Below are 16,368 nucleotides of genomic sequence, written 5' to 3' on the forward strand. Positions count from 1 at the left end.
TCATTTGAAGCCGTGTGCCTTCTCACAGAGTTCCTCTGATGACACGTGCCTTGTGTCTTTCCCCAGAGTTCCATGTATTTAGAAGAAGATGGTTTTGCTTGGGTTCTGTTTGCTTCTGGGATGTTTGAGAATGTCTCTCCGTGTGTTTGTGCTTGATTAATTGATCATGTTTTTACTCAGCCAAAGGACTGTAGAAAGGATACGGGAAGCAGATGAAGTGACGCAGCGCTGCTCTCGCCATCGACTGTGATCTAAACTCCAAGGAACTCTATTGTCTTCACGTTTACAGCAATATAATGTTTGTATCTGTCACGCTTCTGATACTCTTCAGTTCATGCTTCTTGATTTGACGGCTCTGACAACAACAGTTATGCAAATATAGCACTGATGTTTAGAGGATTGTGGGATAGACTGAGAAATATTTTCGGTGACAGATTTTCCAATGTTCTGATCATTAGAAATGTATTTAATAAAAGAGGCTTCTTTGTGTCGGGACACTTTCAGTGGAGATTCGATGCGAGTCTGTGTCGGCGCTGGGGAGTAACTCATTACATGTGATGGAATTATGGAATTTAATTACAAAATAAATGCAACTCTAATCTGTTACAGTTACTAAAAAAAGTGTGTAATTAAATTACAGGTACTTATGAAAATGATTAGATTACAAGATTACAAAGTGGGTTACACCTCAATATTTTACACAGATTTTGTTGATTTCCAAATCGCATCGACTGCTTTAAAATATGAGGCACCATTGTTTCAGGAGTTTAGGACACATGCTTGATAACTGTTTTATTTGGATTTGTGTATATGCCCCCCCCATGCATTGTTAGAAACCAGTGTTTCATGTCATAGCTTTGCAAAGATTTGATTTCAAAACCAGTATCATAGCTATTAAACTATATCTTAAGATTTTAAACCTGTGTGTAACCTCAGAAAGATCTCAAAGTCTGGTTTTGTGGTGGCTGTGCACTTCTGTAAGGGTTAACTCTGTTTCAAAATGATTAACTGTCAGAAATTTAGAAAAGTAATCAAATGTAATCAGTTACATTAATAAAGTGATTAAACTAGTTACACTACTTATTACATTTAAATAGGGTAACCTGTAATCTGTAACCTATTACATTTCCAAAGAAACCTTCCCAGCACTGGTCTGTGCAGCTGATGAACGGAGTGTGAAGTTAATCTGTCACTCTGTTAAAGATCACAGATCTAAACCCGAGCCCTGGGCTTCAGATAAACATTTCATTCCATTTACAATAAACCTGCATCATCACTACTGAAGACACGAGTCATTTCGGTCAACTACAAACTGCGCTCATATTATACTGTGTGTGTGAGTTAGTGAGTTTGAGTATGTACATGTGTGTGTGAGAGTGAGTGTGTATGTGATTGAGAGAGCGTGTGCGCGCGCGCGTGTGAGTGCGCGTGTCAGTAGGAGGCGCGTGCTCGGCTCAGTTCGGTCGGTTAGCGTCGCAGACCCGCAGCAGCAGCGTCTGGTGAGTTTAACTGTTTGTCTGGTTAGTTAAAAGTCATGGAGCAGTTTAACGGGTTTGTTTGTTTTGATTATTTTTGCTGTCGCTGCAGAGTTTCGCGGTTTAATCTGCAGGTTTAAATGTGAAAATGGCGGTGCGGCTACAGGCCTGTTACAGATTAAACCCGATTACTGACAGACACACACAAACACACACCTGAATGCGTGTGTGAGAGCCGCACAGGTGTGTGTCAGGACGGTGTGGGAGTCACAGCAGTGTGTGTTTGTTAGCGGTCACAGGTTATAACTGTTCTGTGTCTGATCGCGCCGTTAGCCGTGACGCTAAGTGTTAGCCTGTTAGCATGAGTGCGCGGAGAAACTGCGGGAGATTGGCGTTTAGTCACTGAATCGCACAACAGAATCAGATCCACCGGGCATTGACGATCAATTAACGAGTATAAAACTCATTAACGACCAATTGTGCGTCTGTGAAGACCTAACGGGCGGCGGGCGCCGGTAACAGGCCGCAGAGAGACAGACCGATAAACACAAACATCTCTGAACCAACCCTGACCTTTAACTAACTAACCCTAACCCTGACCTAAACTAACCAACCCTGACTCTAAACTAAACTAACCAACCCTGACCTAACACCCATCTCAGATATCCGCAGCAGGTCCGGAACACTTCTCAAGCGTTGAGATGAATTAATGTCACATTAGTATCAGACAGAGCACAGTTGTGTTTCATCTCATTCTGTGTTTCACAGCTCCATTTACTTCTGAAGAGTTCAGCTAGAAGAAATAATTCACATGAAACCAGACCAACACTGCACTGAACAGACACTGTTGTCTTCTGTAGAGTTTGGATTAGTTTCATACGTGAACATTTTTACATCATTGATTGTTGTTTCCACACTTTAATACTGTGAAGATGCTTTATTGTAATGAAGTGTAAAGATGACCAAACTGAGCTACTAGCTGCTGTAGTGTGTACACTCTCTAGTGGACACTCAAAGAGACGAGTCCGTGTGGCTGGCAGAATTCTGTGACCGGAAGACGAGCGCTGGTGTGTTCTGTCCGTGTCTCGTGGATGGACTGGGCTTGTGCTGATGAAAGCGGTCTGATGTGAGTGTCTTGTGTTGCAGTGAATCATGGCTCACAGTGACGGCTGAAGATCCACAGGCGTCTCTCGCACATCAGCTGTGAGTTGATCAGATTTCATCAAGTGTTTCTTCTGTAGGATTGTTTGGGGATGTGGATATGAACTATAATGTTTCTGTGTTATCTACCCTGATTTTATCCTTCTGATTCGAACACTTCGTGTGTTTTCTGAGAGTTTAACTAAGATTAACTAATGGTGAAAAGTGTTATGACATTCTATTTAAATCTACACCTCAGCGTGACGAGAGAAGTGTCCTCAGCTTTACAGACACTCATATAAAGATAGAAATCCAGAATTGTTCTCGATGTCAGATGTGTTCGGCGGTGATTATTCTGGGAAGCTGTGGTTAGAAACAGCATGAACAAACTGTTAGTTTACAAAGATTCAAGTAAAAGCATGACAGTTTTCTACAATATACTGAAACACTGTAGTGAACAGAAAGCTGTTAGTGAAAGGATCGAGACGTTAGGCGCGGTGTGTGAAGAAGTCCAGTGACATTAGCGATGAGTTGAGCATGTGTTCATTCAGGTCATGTAGCTGATGACGTGTGTCTTGTGTTTGAGGTCATGGCCACGGGCTCCTCCAGAAGCGACTGTAGCAGTAACAGCAGAGAACGCTCTCAGCTGCACGCCGTCGGTAAGACAACACAACAGGAACAGGAAGTGACACGTTTGCTTCAGATGCTGACTGTGTGTCATGTTTGTGTGTCAGTGTCATGTGCCAAACTCAAGAGGAAGAAGAACTGGTTTGGAACGGCCATCTATGTGGAAGTGACATCAGAGGGGGAGAGCAAGAAAACCGCCAAATCCCACAGTTCCTCCAGCCCCAAATGGGACGAACGTCTGACGCTGTGAGTCTCTCGTGCAAGGCTGGTCCTGCTTAGACTAGTCCTATCTAATGAATAAATGACTTTTTCTTTAAGGCTGGTCATAACTTTAAATCAGTTACATGGAAAAGTAGGTGATAACGTGCTGACTGTGCTGATGTTACTGCTGCAGCTGTTCACTTTGATAGTCAGAAACACAACCAGCTGTTTGCTGCAGCTTTATAATCACATAATCATAGTGTTCTCACCAGTGCAACACAGACGAGACTTGATCACAGATGAACTGATGTGCTCAGCTGTTTAGTTTGCTAACTCTGTGTGTCGCTGCAGGAGTATAACACCACACTCGCAGCTGGATTTCAGAGTCTGGAGCCATCACACGCTGAAGGCCGACGCGCTGCTGGGAAAAGCCTCGCTGGACCTGAGCGGGACGCTCCGGAAACACGACGGCAAACGTAGGTCGCAGCACGCCTCTGAACACGTGACCTGCTGTCTGCCAGAAACATTATTCATGATTGAACAGATTGTTAAACAGGAAGAGCACTTGTGTCAGCTCAGAGCTAATTATGAAGCCCAGATGGATGAGCGTTGTGTTGTGTTTTCAGTGGAGAATGTGCGCGAGGTGTTGACGCTGACCGTGGACGGTAAGAACGGAGTCGTGTCCACCGGTGAACTCACAGTCTTCCTGGACGGCCTCTCGGTCGACCCGCAGCACGTGCACAATGGAAACCCAACCACTGCGAGCAGTAAGAACACCTGCACGCCCCTAACCCTAACCTGACCTCTGACCTCCAGCTGTCTGTGACCTCTGTCTGTCTGTCTGTCTCCAGAAGTCCATCAGAATGGAGATGCTTTTCATGAGAACCCAGACGAGAGTTCTGCAAGGACTCAGAGCAGGTGAGTCTGAGGTGTATTCTGGTTCTTCTTGACACTCCTGCAGCCCCTGCGTTCCTAAAATTAGAGAATTAAATATATGGTGGGCTTAATTGTGCACGCTTACTAACTTGATTCTGCAGAGCTGTGAACGGCTCAGACGGACTGGAGAATGAAGCTCCGCCCACCTCATCTGCCAACAGTGAGCTTAGCCCCTCCCCCCTCCTCAACGGAGACAGAGACTCCTCCCCTTCACACCAAACTCCCAGTCCAAAGGCCACGCCCCCTCCGCAGCCCGCTGGCAGTGACGAGAGCAGCACCGCCGGTGAGAGTCTGCTGCTCATTTCCTGTGGATGTCACAGAATGTTCTTTCTAATGATCTCTAGTAACATTTCTAAATAAACCAGACGGATGATTGTAGCGGCCCACCTGTATGCTTTGGCTGAGAAATGTTCCTCAGCTTGTCTGAGAGTGTTAGTTTTAGCACACATGCAGGATCATCAGAGTCTGTCTGTCTCTCCGTCAGTGAACGGCGAGGGTTGTGATATGTCATCAGTGGGTGATGAGGACGCCGCCGCCGCTGATGTTCCCTGCAGTACTTCCTCCTCTCCTGCAGGCGGCGCTGCTGCTGCTTCATCATCACCACCCCCCTCTTCCTCATCTGTAGCAGTCACCACACAGACCCCTGCTGCCTCCAGCTCCATCCCTAACCCAACCCTACCCAGCTCCAGCTCCAGCTCCAGCTCCGGCCCGTCTGCACCTGACGGAGGAAAACCACCACAGCAGCCGCCTCCAGCCGGGCCAGAGCCACTGCCGCCGGGGTCAGACTCTCTCTCTCTCACACACATACACACACATACTTCTCAATCACTCACTCGCACACACATACACAAACTCACTCACTCACACACACACACACACTCATGTTTGTTTTTGTGAATTCTGGAGACATCCCATAGGTGTAATGGTTTTTATACTGTACAAACTGTATATTCTATCGCCCTACACCTAAATCTAGCCCTCACAGGAAACTTTGTGCTATTTCAGATTTTCAGTACACTCCATTCTGTGTGATTTATGTGTGTTTTGAAAAGTGGGGACATGGAGTAATGTTCTGAAAAGTCTCCTCCTCCTTGTAATACCTGTCATACCCTTGTCATTACACAGAACTGTGTCCTGATGTCACAAAAATGCACACAGACACACACACAAACACACACACACACACATATCTTCATTTCCATATTTGCATACTCCCTTTAATGGCTGAAACTAGGGCTGCAACAACTAATTGATAAAATCGATTATCGGTTTTGAAAATCATCGACAACGCTTCTCATTATTGATTAGTCTGCCCTCAGTGCACGTCCAACTTCAGCCGCCGCGTCAAATAACAGCACTGAATAATGCATTTCTATGGACACAATGCATCTAAAAATAGTGGATGAAACAGAATGAGATGCTGCAGGAGAGTCACATGATCCAAGCTGCCCACAACATGAAGTCTTTATTTTAAGCTTTCAAGCATTAGTGTTAATGGCTTGCCCTGTCCGCTGTCCTCAGCGCTAAAAACTTTATTTACGCTCATATGCTTATAAATGTCACAAATTCACTTCCATTTTTGAATAAAGGTCCGTCCTGACAGTCTGAGTTTATCTTTACTGAATGAGCGGCGGTGCACGTGTGTCAGACAGACGGAAAACAGAGACGATTAATAACTAGCACAAAAACATTCATTGAAAGTTGGATTAAGGGTTAAAGGTCAGCTTGCACCGTGAGTACGTTATGAGAGTAGGAACTGTGAGGGGATAACAGCGTGGAATTATCTGAATATAAATATCAGGTGCTTCATAAACTCCTTACACGGAATAAAGAAATGATAGTGACGTGACTGTGATCAACGTGAACCTGTTTCTGCAGAACATTACTGTTACCTATTGGTTGTGATTTTATTCATCTTTATCATCTTTGTTTTATTTTTTTAGTGCAGAGATTTAAACTATATTCACTTTATACAGTGCTTAACAAATTTATTAAAACAAATTAATGTAAGGTTTTTAATAAATTATGGTTTGTGGCACTGCTGCTGGTGATTACCAAAATCAGTGTTGATCTTTCTGTAGGGTTAGTCCTCCAGTATGTGCAAGCTCTTTAGTTACAGTAGTAGGCTATTTCTGATGCTATAATATAATTATTGCTGTTATCTGTGAAAGAAAGGCAGAGAGCTTTATAGTGTTTTTTTTTGTTTTTTTTTTCAGATACACAATTACAGTCAAAAAGTACTTAATGGCAGCAAAAATGCAAGCTGTTATGAAGGGCGTAAGAGGCCATGTTTATGACGTGAATAAATACAGTTAAAGGAACACGCCACCGTTTTTCCATATTCCACTGTTCTTCCCTCAGATTAGACGAGTTGATACGTACCTCTCCCGTCTCAGTGCGTGCACTTAATCACTGTAGCGCACGGATCCAAACAGGGATGAATTTAGAAGCTACCAAACACTTCCATGTTTTTCCTGTTTAAAGATGGTTGCAAGTAGTTACACGAGTAAGAATGGTGACACAAAATAAACAGTGGCGATTTTCTAAGCGGATAAAAATGATGACTATAATGTATGGCGGAAGAGCACTTCGACTCGGCGATCCGATACAATCACAGTGTCAGGAGTGTTTTTGAAATAGTCACCGTTAGATGTGTTATGAACCAGTTCAATTCAACAGTAGTATGCTGGTGAAACTTACTGTCTTTATATATTGTTTTCATGTCACAAATACACATTCACTCACTCACTCACACACACACACACACACATACTTCTCAATCACTCACTCACTCGCACACACACACACACTCACTCACACACACGTGCACACTCTCTCTCACACACACACACACACTCACACATGCACGCATTGTGCTTTAATCTGAGTGAGCGTCTGTTTTCTCAGGTGGGAGCAGAGGAAGGATCCTCACGGCAGAACATACTACGTCGATCACAACACAAGAACAACGACCTGGGAGACACACAAACACTCACCCACACACACACACGCCTGACAACACACACACACCGCAGCTGAAGTGTGTTCAGATTCTTTCTGTCTCGGAGTCTGAGTTGACGTCTGATCGAGCAGCTCGACCTGCTCATTGCTGTTTATTTAAAACATAATTATGTCATTCTATTAGAGAGTGCAGATGGAAGCGCAGCTCAGTTCTGTGGAAATGAAGTGTTGTATTTGTTGTTTGTACAGATGTGTGTGTAACATTAACAGTGTTCTTGTCTGTTGTTGATGACCTTCTCTCGCTCTCTGACTGTAGCTGGGAGCGGAGGGTGGATAACCGTGGCAGGATTTATTACGTGGATCATAACACGCGCACCACCACGTGGCAGCGGCCGACGATGGAGTCTGTGAGGAACTTTGAGCAGTGGCAGTCACAGCGCAGTCAGCTGCATAAATCAATTCAACAGATAAACCATAAATACCAAAACTCAGAACACTGAGCACTGAGTCTGTCACTAAGACACAAACACTGCGGCCAAGACCGACACCACGCTCTGTCTCTGTCCCCAGGCCTCCATGATGTCTGCTGAGAACGATCCTCTGGGGCCACTGCCGCCAGGCTGGGGTAAGTTAGAGCTCGCTGGGTTACACACACATGTGCTGTGTGTGAGTGAGTGTGTGAGTGTGTTGTGTTCATGTTCTCAGAGCGCCGTGTCGACACCAACGATCGCGTCTACTTCGTTAATCACAGCACAAAGACGACGCAGTGGGAAGATCCACGAACACAAGGGTGAGTGACGCTCCTCCTCAACCTCCATAACCATTACACCCCACCCTATGACTCTCATATCACACGTGTGTGTGTGTGTGTGTGTGTGTGTGTGTGTGTGTGTGTATCAGGCTGCAGAACGAGGACCCGCTCCCCGAGGGCTGGGAGATTCGTTACACCAGGGAGGGAGTGCGCTACTTTGTGGATCATAACACACGCACCACGACCTTCAGTGACCCGCGGACGGGCAAATCTGCCGTGTGAGTCCCTCAGTCTGACAGATCTGTTTCCATCCAATGCTGCAGCTACGCCATAAAACATTAGCGTATAAAACACTGTTTCAATCCTGTGTGTTCAAAGTAACAGAATCGTCACTTCCTGGGAAACTTGCACAAAATATACTTAAGAGTTGCTGCACAGTGAAGCCTGTGAATTTTTTTTCTCTCCATAATAAATGACTAAGACGGCGCAGTAACAAACGCTGTCATGTGATACTGCATTCTGATGTTTGTGAACACAGTCGTGCGAGACGGTGCTGGGAGGGGATTAGGGCAAATCTTTTTTATTAGGCCTGCATAAATTGAAAATAAACCACGCGATTTGGTGTTTGGCTGCCTTTTTTAAATTTTTTTATTTTATGCGCAGCTGGTCAGTGAAGTGTGTTTGAATGCTGCTGCATCTAAAAGCCAGAGGGCGCTCTCGTGCAGAAACTCCAAATATGCCCCACAGAAGTACCATAACACACATATGGGGCATCTTTCCATCACTGTTCTTTAAAGACTTCTCCGATATTTTCATGATAATAAAGTATATTTATAATGATGATGTTTTTTACAAATGCGCATTATAAGCGACTCAAACTCAATGATTTCAGACGGAGCAGCACTTCCTACTGATCAGAGAGCCGTGCTTCACGGACAAGCTGCGCATAAAAACAGCATCTCTTCTCTTATTCACTAAACGTGTCTTATTTGTCGTCTTTTTGGATTAAAAAAAAAAAAAAATCCACTTCAGCTGAGCGCTTTCGATTGTTATGCACATTTTAAGATTGAGATGCGCATCGTGGCATTTCCAGCATAAATACATGGATGGAAACATGCTGTCATTGCAGGCACTGTGCTCCTCTAATGTGTGTGTGTGTGTGTGTTTGTGTGTGTGTGTGTCACGCAGCACTAAAGGACCACAGATCGCGTACGAGCGAAGCTTCAGGTGGAAACTTGCACATTTCCGCTATTTGTGTCAGGTAACGCTCACTCAGCTCTTCAACACACGTGAAACCCTGTGTGTATGTGTGTGTGTCTGTCTGTGTCTGTGTGTGTGTGTAGCCGGTGTTGATTTGATTCTCTGTGTCTGTGTGTCTGCAGTCCAACGCTCTGGCCAGCCATGTGAAGATCACCGTGTCCCGACAGACGCTGTTTGAAGACTCGTTCCAGCAGGTCTGAGAAACACAGCAGACACTCAGTCTGTTTCTGAATGTCTCGTTTACTGGTTTTATTTTCCTCATTACTGCAGATCATGAACTTTAAACCCTATGACCTGAGGAGACGTCTGTACATTATCTTCAAAGGAGAGGAGGGACTGGACTACGGAGGCCTCGCTCGGTACGACACACACAGAGAATTAACACACACTCTCCTGAACCGGTTTTACTTGGCTTCATCTTGATTTGAGGGCCGTGGGCCAAAAATAAATGTTGTATTATATTCAACTATATTCTATTAAAATGAATAAAATTTCAAACATTTTTAAATAATTTAAAATGTTAGTAATTTATTGATATTTTTTTTTCTATTTTATTCAATTCACTTTTTACATTTCAATGCAAAAAAAGAAGAAAAAAGAAAGGCAAACACTGATTCTGCATTCACATGAGAGAGAGAGGATCATTCTGGCCCGCGGCTGTGCCTCCTAACATCCCACATGAGACGCATTCAGTGATGTGTACTCTTTGAAGTTCATGACAATTTAGCCCTCGTTTGACAGAGAATACTGTCATCAAAAACAATACTGACAAAATCTTTTTTTTTCCAAAAACGTGCCACTTACGCCTCATCTGAATCTGCTGGGAGTTTTTGGACCCTGCTTGGTGACGTATGTGTTGATTGTGAGTAATGATGTCACCCTGACGTGTGTGTGTGTTCTTCCTCCTGTCTCACGAGGTGCAGGGAATGGTTCTTCCTCCTGTCTCACGAGGTGCTGAACCCCATGTACTGTCTGTTTGAATACGCCGGCAAGAGCAACTACTGTCTGCAGATCAACCCTGCGTCCACCATCAACCCTGACCACCTGTCCTACTTCTGCTTCATCGGACGCTTCATCGCCATGGTAACACACACACACACACACACACACACTGGTTTCCATGTTTTATGGGTTCATTCCATAGACATAATGGTTTTTTTACTGTATAAACTGTATTTTCTATCCCTTGACCCTGAACCTCCCCCTCACACAAAATACAGACATTTTTAGATTCTCAAAACACTTCACTCTGTGTGATTTATAAGCTTGTTTCCTCATGGGCACCTAAACAAGGTCCAAATATACTGGAATTACTATACGTGTGGAGACATTTGGTTAACATAACGTAGGGCAGGGCACGCCAGTCATCTTCAGACAACAATCTACCAGAGTCTGCAGCATCAGACGGCAGCGTTGACCAGCGCTTGTGTTTGAAGGCTGTGTGTTCGGCTGTTCACATGCGCTGAGCCGCTTCAGACAGCACGCTAGTAGCACTTACGCCAACAAAAACACAGTTATGACAAAACTGTAAATGTTTGTGTGCCTTTCGTGGGGCTCAACAATAACGGAGAATAGTAAACGCACATTATTTGGATCAGTCTCGCCTGACCGATACCTGGTCCGCAGAAAATGCCTGTATCGGATCGATGCATCCCTACTTTTTAATAAACAGAGTATCAGCTTTAAAAATATTCTAAATTCATTTTGGCGCTCTTTAATGCGGCAGGCACTATCGCTTTCATTTCAAGCGGCAACTAACCCATTTAATCTTTCTCTTTACTACTGTAGTACATAATGAACATGAATTAACATCAAAAGGTAGGCTATTTTATAAAAGAGCCTACAGTACAACGCACTGAAATATCACGTTTAAAAGCTCATTGAGTGTTTCAAACTGCAGAAAACGTGTAAAGCTTGTAAACATTGCAACGTAATATACAGTTACCTCAGAATAACCCTCCGGTGTTCATCAGTCAGCTACAAAAATAACTATAAAGAGGAGCATTTTGCTACATGTGACCCTGGAGCACAAAACCTTGAGTCTTAAGGGTCAGTTTTTCAAAATTGAGATTTGTACATCATCTGAAGCTGAATAAATAATCTCTCCATTGATGTGTGGTTTGTTAGGAGGACAATATTTGTCTGAGATATAACTATTTGAAAATCTGGAATCTGAGGGAGCAAAAAAAATCTAAATATTGAGAAAATCATCTTTAAAGTTGTTCAAATGAAGTTCTTAGCAATGCATATTACTAATCAAAAATTAAGTTTTGATATATTTACGGTAGGAAATTTACTAAATATCTTCATGGAACATGATCTTTACTTAATATCCTAATGATTTTTGGAATAAAAGAGAAATGTATAATTGTGACCCATACAATGTATTTTTGGCTATTGCTACAAATATACCTGTGCTACTGATGACTGCTTCTGTGCTGCAGGGACACATATTTATGTGCTATTGCATTTTAATATTTTTACTTAACCTGTTGTCTATGAATCAACTCCTATAAAATAGCATTTTACTAAATAAGAAAAACAGACTAAAAGTGTGAAAGACATACACTCTTAAAAATAAAGGTGCTTAAAGGGTTCTACACAGAAGCATTTTTGGTTCCACAAAGAAGCATTCAGTCAAATGTTCTTTAAAGAACCATCTCTTTCTCAACTTTTTATAATCTGAAGAACCTTGTTTTGACACAAAGAACCTTTTGTAAAAGTTCTACAGATGTTAGAGGTGTTTTATGATACCATTTAGACAAAAAAGGTTCTTCTGTGGCATCGTGAAGCACCTTTATTTTTAAGAGTGTATGACCACATTTACAGGATGCACTGAGGAGAAACCCAAACTACACTCAGACAGACAGCACTAATGTTTTTTATAGATGTTGGTGTTTGTAATATTAGTTGATTTTACTGCTAAATATGCATTTAAATTGAATTTCTACCTTTATAGGCCCCCCCAGAAAGAGACTGGGACGCCCCCCCTCCCCCTTGAAATATTCAGTTCAATAATCCGGCCCTCAAATGAAACTCATTGAATATCCCTGGCCTGACGTAGGGCAGACGCACACTAAGGGTGGAACGGTTCGTGGACCGAGATCTAACTGTCCGGTCCTCCACACACGGTTCAGCACGCGCTGGGACTGCGGTTCAGCTTAAACCTGTAACATGGTTTGCTATAAATAACACGTAAAACAGACGGTGTTCGGCTAATGTATGTTTCTGTTGATGGATGCGTATTCTGGCTTCCCAGTTCATTACGACAACAGCGATGAAGAGAAAAAAGAAAAGGTGGACAAACCATTCCCTCTTGTTGGTGCGTAAAGTGAGAAGATGTGTGTGCGCTCATCTGAAACCCACGTCTCAGAACAGTGTCTTAAAGTGACAGCACTTTCTTAATATCAAACAGCAACAACCAAGAAATCACTCGCTGCTCTTGATTGAAAAGCTTTTGTAACTTTAATAAAGATTCATCTTTAATTTATAGTCAAATATGCAATGCAGTTTAACATTTCATTACTTTATCAGTTTCTGTACCTGAAAACTAATGTTAGACCTAACATTACCTAAAAACCCTGAAAATCCCTGTTTATTTTATTTGTATCGTTACTCTATTGTATTTATTTGTGCTGTTGCTGGTAGTTAGATTATTCTTATTTTCTTTGTTTTTATTTGACAGCATAGTTTTCCCCTAAACATAGCACATACCGAACCGAAACCGTGATACAAACCGAACTGTGAGTGAGTTGAACCGTTCCACCCCTAACACACACACACACACACACACACACATCAGTGAAGCTGCAGTCTGTAGACCTGTCGCTCATTTCTGTGTTTGCAGGCTCTCTTTCACGGGAAGTTCATCGACACTGGCTTCTCGTTGCCCTTCTACAAGCGCATGCTCAATAAGAAACTGATCCTGAAGGATCTGGAGTCAATAGATCCTGAGTTCTATAACTCTCTCATCTGGATCAGGTGCGTCTGTCTGATTACTGTAAACCATCCTGACCTTCTGAATGTGCATTATACCGCTAGCATGTCCATCTTCAGTTTTCACCAATCTATGACCTGGAATGATGAGGTCAGAGGTCACAGTAAAGGTTTCTACAGAAGACTGATCGCCTCTCATGTGATTCATCCACAGAGACAACAACATCGAGGAGTGCGGCCTGGAGATGTACTTCTCAGTGGACATGGAGATCCTGGGCAAAATCACATCACATGACCTGAAAGAAGACGGAGCCAATGTCCTGGTGACGGAGGAGAATAAAGAGGAGTATATTGGGTAAGAGTGCGGCCGCCGCTGCCACACGAGCCGTTGTTAGTGTCCCGTGTTCCTGTGTCTCACGGTCTCTTCTGTCCCGCAGGCTCATGGCCGAGTGGAGGTTTTCTCGTGGCGTAGAGAATCAGACCAAAGCGTTCCTGGACGGCTTCAACGAGGTGGTGCCGCTGCAGTGGCTGCAGTACTTCGATGAGAAGGAGCTGGAGGTGCGTCGCGGTGCGTTTGAGCCGCCTGAACCCGTCTGAAGCTCTCAGTGACGGGACGCTTGTGTGTTTGCAGGTGATGCTGTGTGGCATGCAGGAGGTGGATCTGCAGGACTGGCAGAGGAACACGGTCTATCGTCACTACACACGCAACAGCAAACAGATCATCTGGTTCTGGCAGGTGTGAAACCATATATTTATATTAGTAAGCTATATAATTCATAACAGTGAGCCTTTAATTGCCCGTAGCCTATCACACAGAGGTTTTGTTGTTATTGTGAGTGAACACTAAATAAAGCAGACCTTTTACAGATTCAAAAGCTGTATCACTCTGTATTTTAAGTTAAATGCAAATGATGACGCTACTATTCAGCTTCCACACGCCACACAAACACTTCAGTAGCGCACACTTTTCTACTGCTTGCATGTTAAGATGATAAAACAGATTGGAGGTTGATGTCCTGACCGATGTTTTAATTACCACACAGACCAGCTGTTAATGATCTGTCCGTCACGGACTACATGACTTCACCACTTCCTGTCTTTCCCTGTGACTAAGCCACTAATAAAAGTTTGATCGACTAAACCTCTTCTCGTCAACTTTTAGGAGCCAGCCCTAAAATCATAATTTTAAAATTGAATTACTGTTAATTAACTGAAAGAATAATATAAAGCCTTTTGAAGTGGTTGTAAATGTAATTTGGACTTCTGCTGCAGTATGCTAATAGACTTCAGAAAGTGTGTCCATCTGGATTTATCTGGAGGAGTCTCTGGGGGATAAATACTGTTCATACAAGTTATGTTCACATTGATGATGTTATCCTGTCAGTGGTAATGAATAATCCATCTTTAGTTAATTAATTAGATTAATTAGATGGGAGTTAATCCTGGATCATTTTACATGAATTCACAGAATTCAAACAGACTGCACTGAAGGAGGAAGCATTAAACAGTGTTCTGATGTGTGTGTGTGTCTCTCTTGTGGGTTCCTTCTCTGCACTATTGATATTTAATGTGTCTTTGTTTGTCTGTATTTCTTTAAGGAGGTTGATAACAATTTGCGAATGAGTCTGATAAAGATTGTGTGTAGTTGGTGAAGGAGGTGGATAACGAGGTGCGTCTGCGTCTGATGCAGTTTGTGACGGGCACCTGCAGGCTTCCGCTGGGGGGCTTCGCTGAGCTCATGGGTGAGTCTCCAGTCAATCTGTTTCTCTGACATCAGTGAATCCAGGAACTCTCTCAGAGTCTTCACCACAAGAAAAACGTTTATTTCCCTCACCCATGTGACACAGACACATTTGAACCCTTTTCTTCTGATTCTTCTTCCTCCAGGAAGCAACGGACCGCAGAAGTTCTGCATTGAGAAGGTGGGCAAAGAGACCTGGCTGCCCCGGAGTCACACCTGGTGAGTTTTCAGGATGAAGGTAGACATCACAGGCAGATGATGTTCGTGTCTCACTCGGTTTTGTGTGTTCGCAGCTTTAACCGGCTGGATTTGCCCCCCTACAAAAGCTACGAGCAGCTGAAAGAGAAGCTGCTCTTTGCGATTGAGGAGACGGAAGGATTCGGTCAAGAGTGATGAAACGTCTTTCCTCTTTACAGCCACACGTCAGCCAAGTACAACAAAACCATGAAACTTGCACAGATGAAATGCCAATGTAAATAAGCTATTTTGTCATTTTAAACCAAATCTTTATCTTAAGACCTCATTTAGCGATATTCATAACATGATTCCCCATGAATATGCAAGCGTTTGAGCTTTTCTGATCTTTTTGATGCTGATAAAAACAACATAATAAATTATCTATTCATTAAAATGATCCTAAAAATGAGCCTGAAAAAAACCACAACAACATTAGAGAGGATTTTATAGTAGAACTCAAACTTACGGCTCTAGTTTTATAGAGCTCTTACAGAATGATTGTAGAGTTTGATCAGGTGCCTGGGGTTTTTCTTTATTTTTCTTTGAGTTGTTGGACATTAAGTTGTGATAAAGCGCTTGCATGGCTGCCTGCTGACTGAGATGATTGGACTCCTGTAGACTGACAGACAGACCGCATCATCCAACATCACTCACCACCACAGTATTGTCTACATAAACTCTGTTGTCCATCAGTATTGTTCCTCCAGAGTCTCTGCAGACGCTCAGAACGTCACTTGTGCTCGAAGCACTTCACTATTTCTGTGGCCTTTGACTGTCAGGGGAGGAAAACTGTCCATGAATATCTTTCATATTAAAATATATGAGTTTAAACAAACTCGGCTGTCTCTCGTGTTCTTCAAGCAGTGATGGAGACTCCTGTGTGTTTTTGTAGATTGTATTTTTTTTTTTATTCTTCAATTGCATCTCAACACAGAACTTATTATATTCTAGCTTGTTTGGCTTAATTTCATTCGCACAAAGAGCTCAAAATAGACAAATAGTTCAATCATTTTTTTAGTATAATTGCTCCCAAAACATTTGAAATCTGATTCATGTAAATAAAGAACAAACACAATGTTTCAGTTTCATCCTAACGCCATCAG

General features: G+C 43.0%; 2 protein-coding genes across 2 annotated transcripts in view; both read left to right on the plus strand.

The window, feature by feature from the left end:
- snx16 (sorting nexin 16) overlaps positions 1 to 606 on the plus strand; it is a 6,204-nt gene extending 5,598 nt beyond the window's left edge. The window contains exon 7 of the mRNA XM_042714874.1: positions 1 to 606. This exon is cut by the window's left edge and continues 690 nt beyond it. The gene's annotated coding sequence lies outside the window, so the exon portion shown is untranslated.
- A 752-nt stretch (positions 607 to 1,358) lies between these two features.
- Positions 1,359 to 15,620, plus strand: LOC109066183 (NEDD4-like E3 ubiquitin-protein ligase WWP1). Its single transcript, XM_042714875.1, is given in 25 exon segments — positions 1,359 to 1,499; positions 2,622 to 2,678; positions 3,202 to 3,274; positions 3,350 to 3,488; positions 3,795 to 3,919; positions 4,070 to 4,210; positions 4,295 to 4,361; positions 4,481 to 4,662; positions 4,864 to 5,158; positions 7,287 to 7,378; positions 7,653 to 7,840; positions 7,911 to 7,965; positions 8,046 to 8,130; positions 8,241 to 8,369; positions 9,280 to 9,352; positions 9,474 to 9,545; positions 9,622 to 9,710; positions 10,275 to 10,434; positions 13,199 to 13,332; positions 13,502 to 13,642; positions 13,725 to 13,845; positions 13,919 to 14,023; positions 14,933 to 15,029; positions 15,175 to 15,247; positions 15,322 to 15,620. Coding segments are annotated over 23 exon segments (2,733 nt in total). The 5' UTR covers positions 1,359 to 1,499; positions 2,622 to 2,678; positions 3,202 to 3,204; the 3' UTR covers positions 15,422 to 15,620.
- The last annotated feature ends 748 nt before the right edge of the window (positions 15,621 to 16,368 follow it).

This window comes from Cyprinus carpio, chromosome A24, assembly GCF_018340385.1.
Source record: "Cyprinus carpio isolate SPL01 chromosome A24, ASM1834038v1, whole genome shotgun sequence".
NCBI lineage: Eukaryota > Metazoa > Chordata > Actinopteri > Cypriniformes > Cyprinidae > Cyprinus > Cyprinus carpio.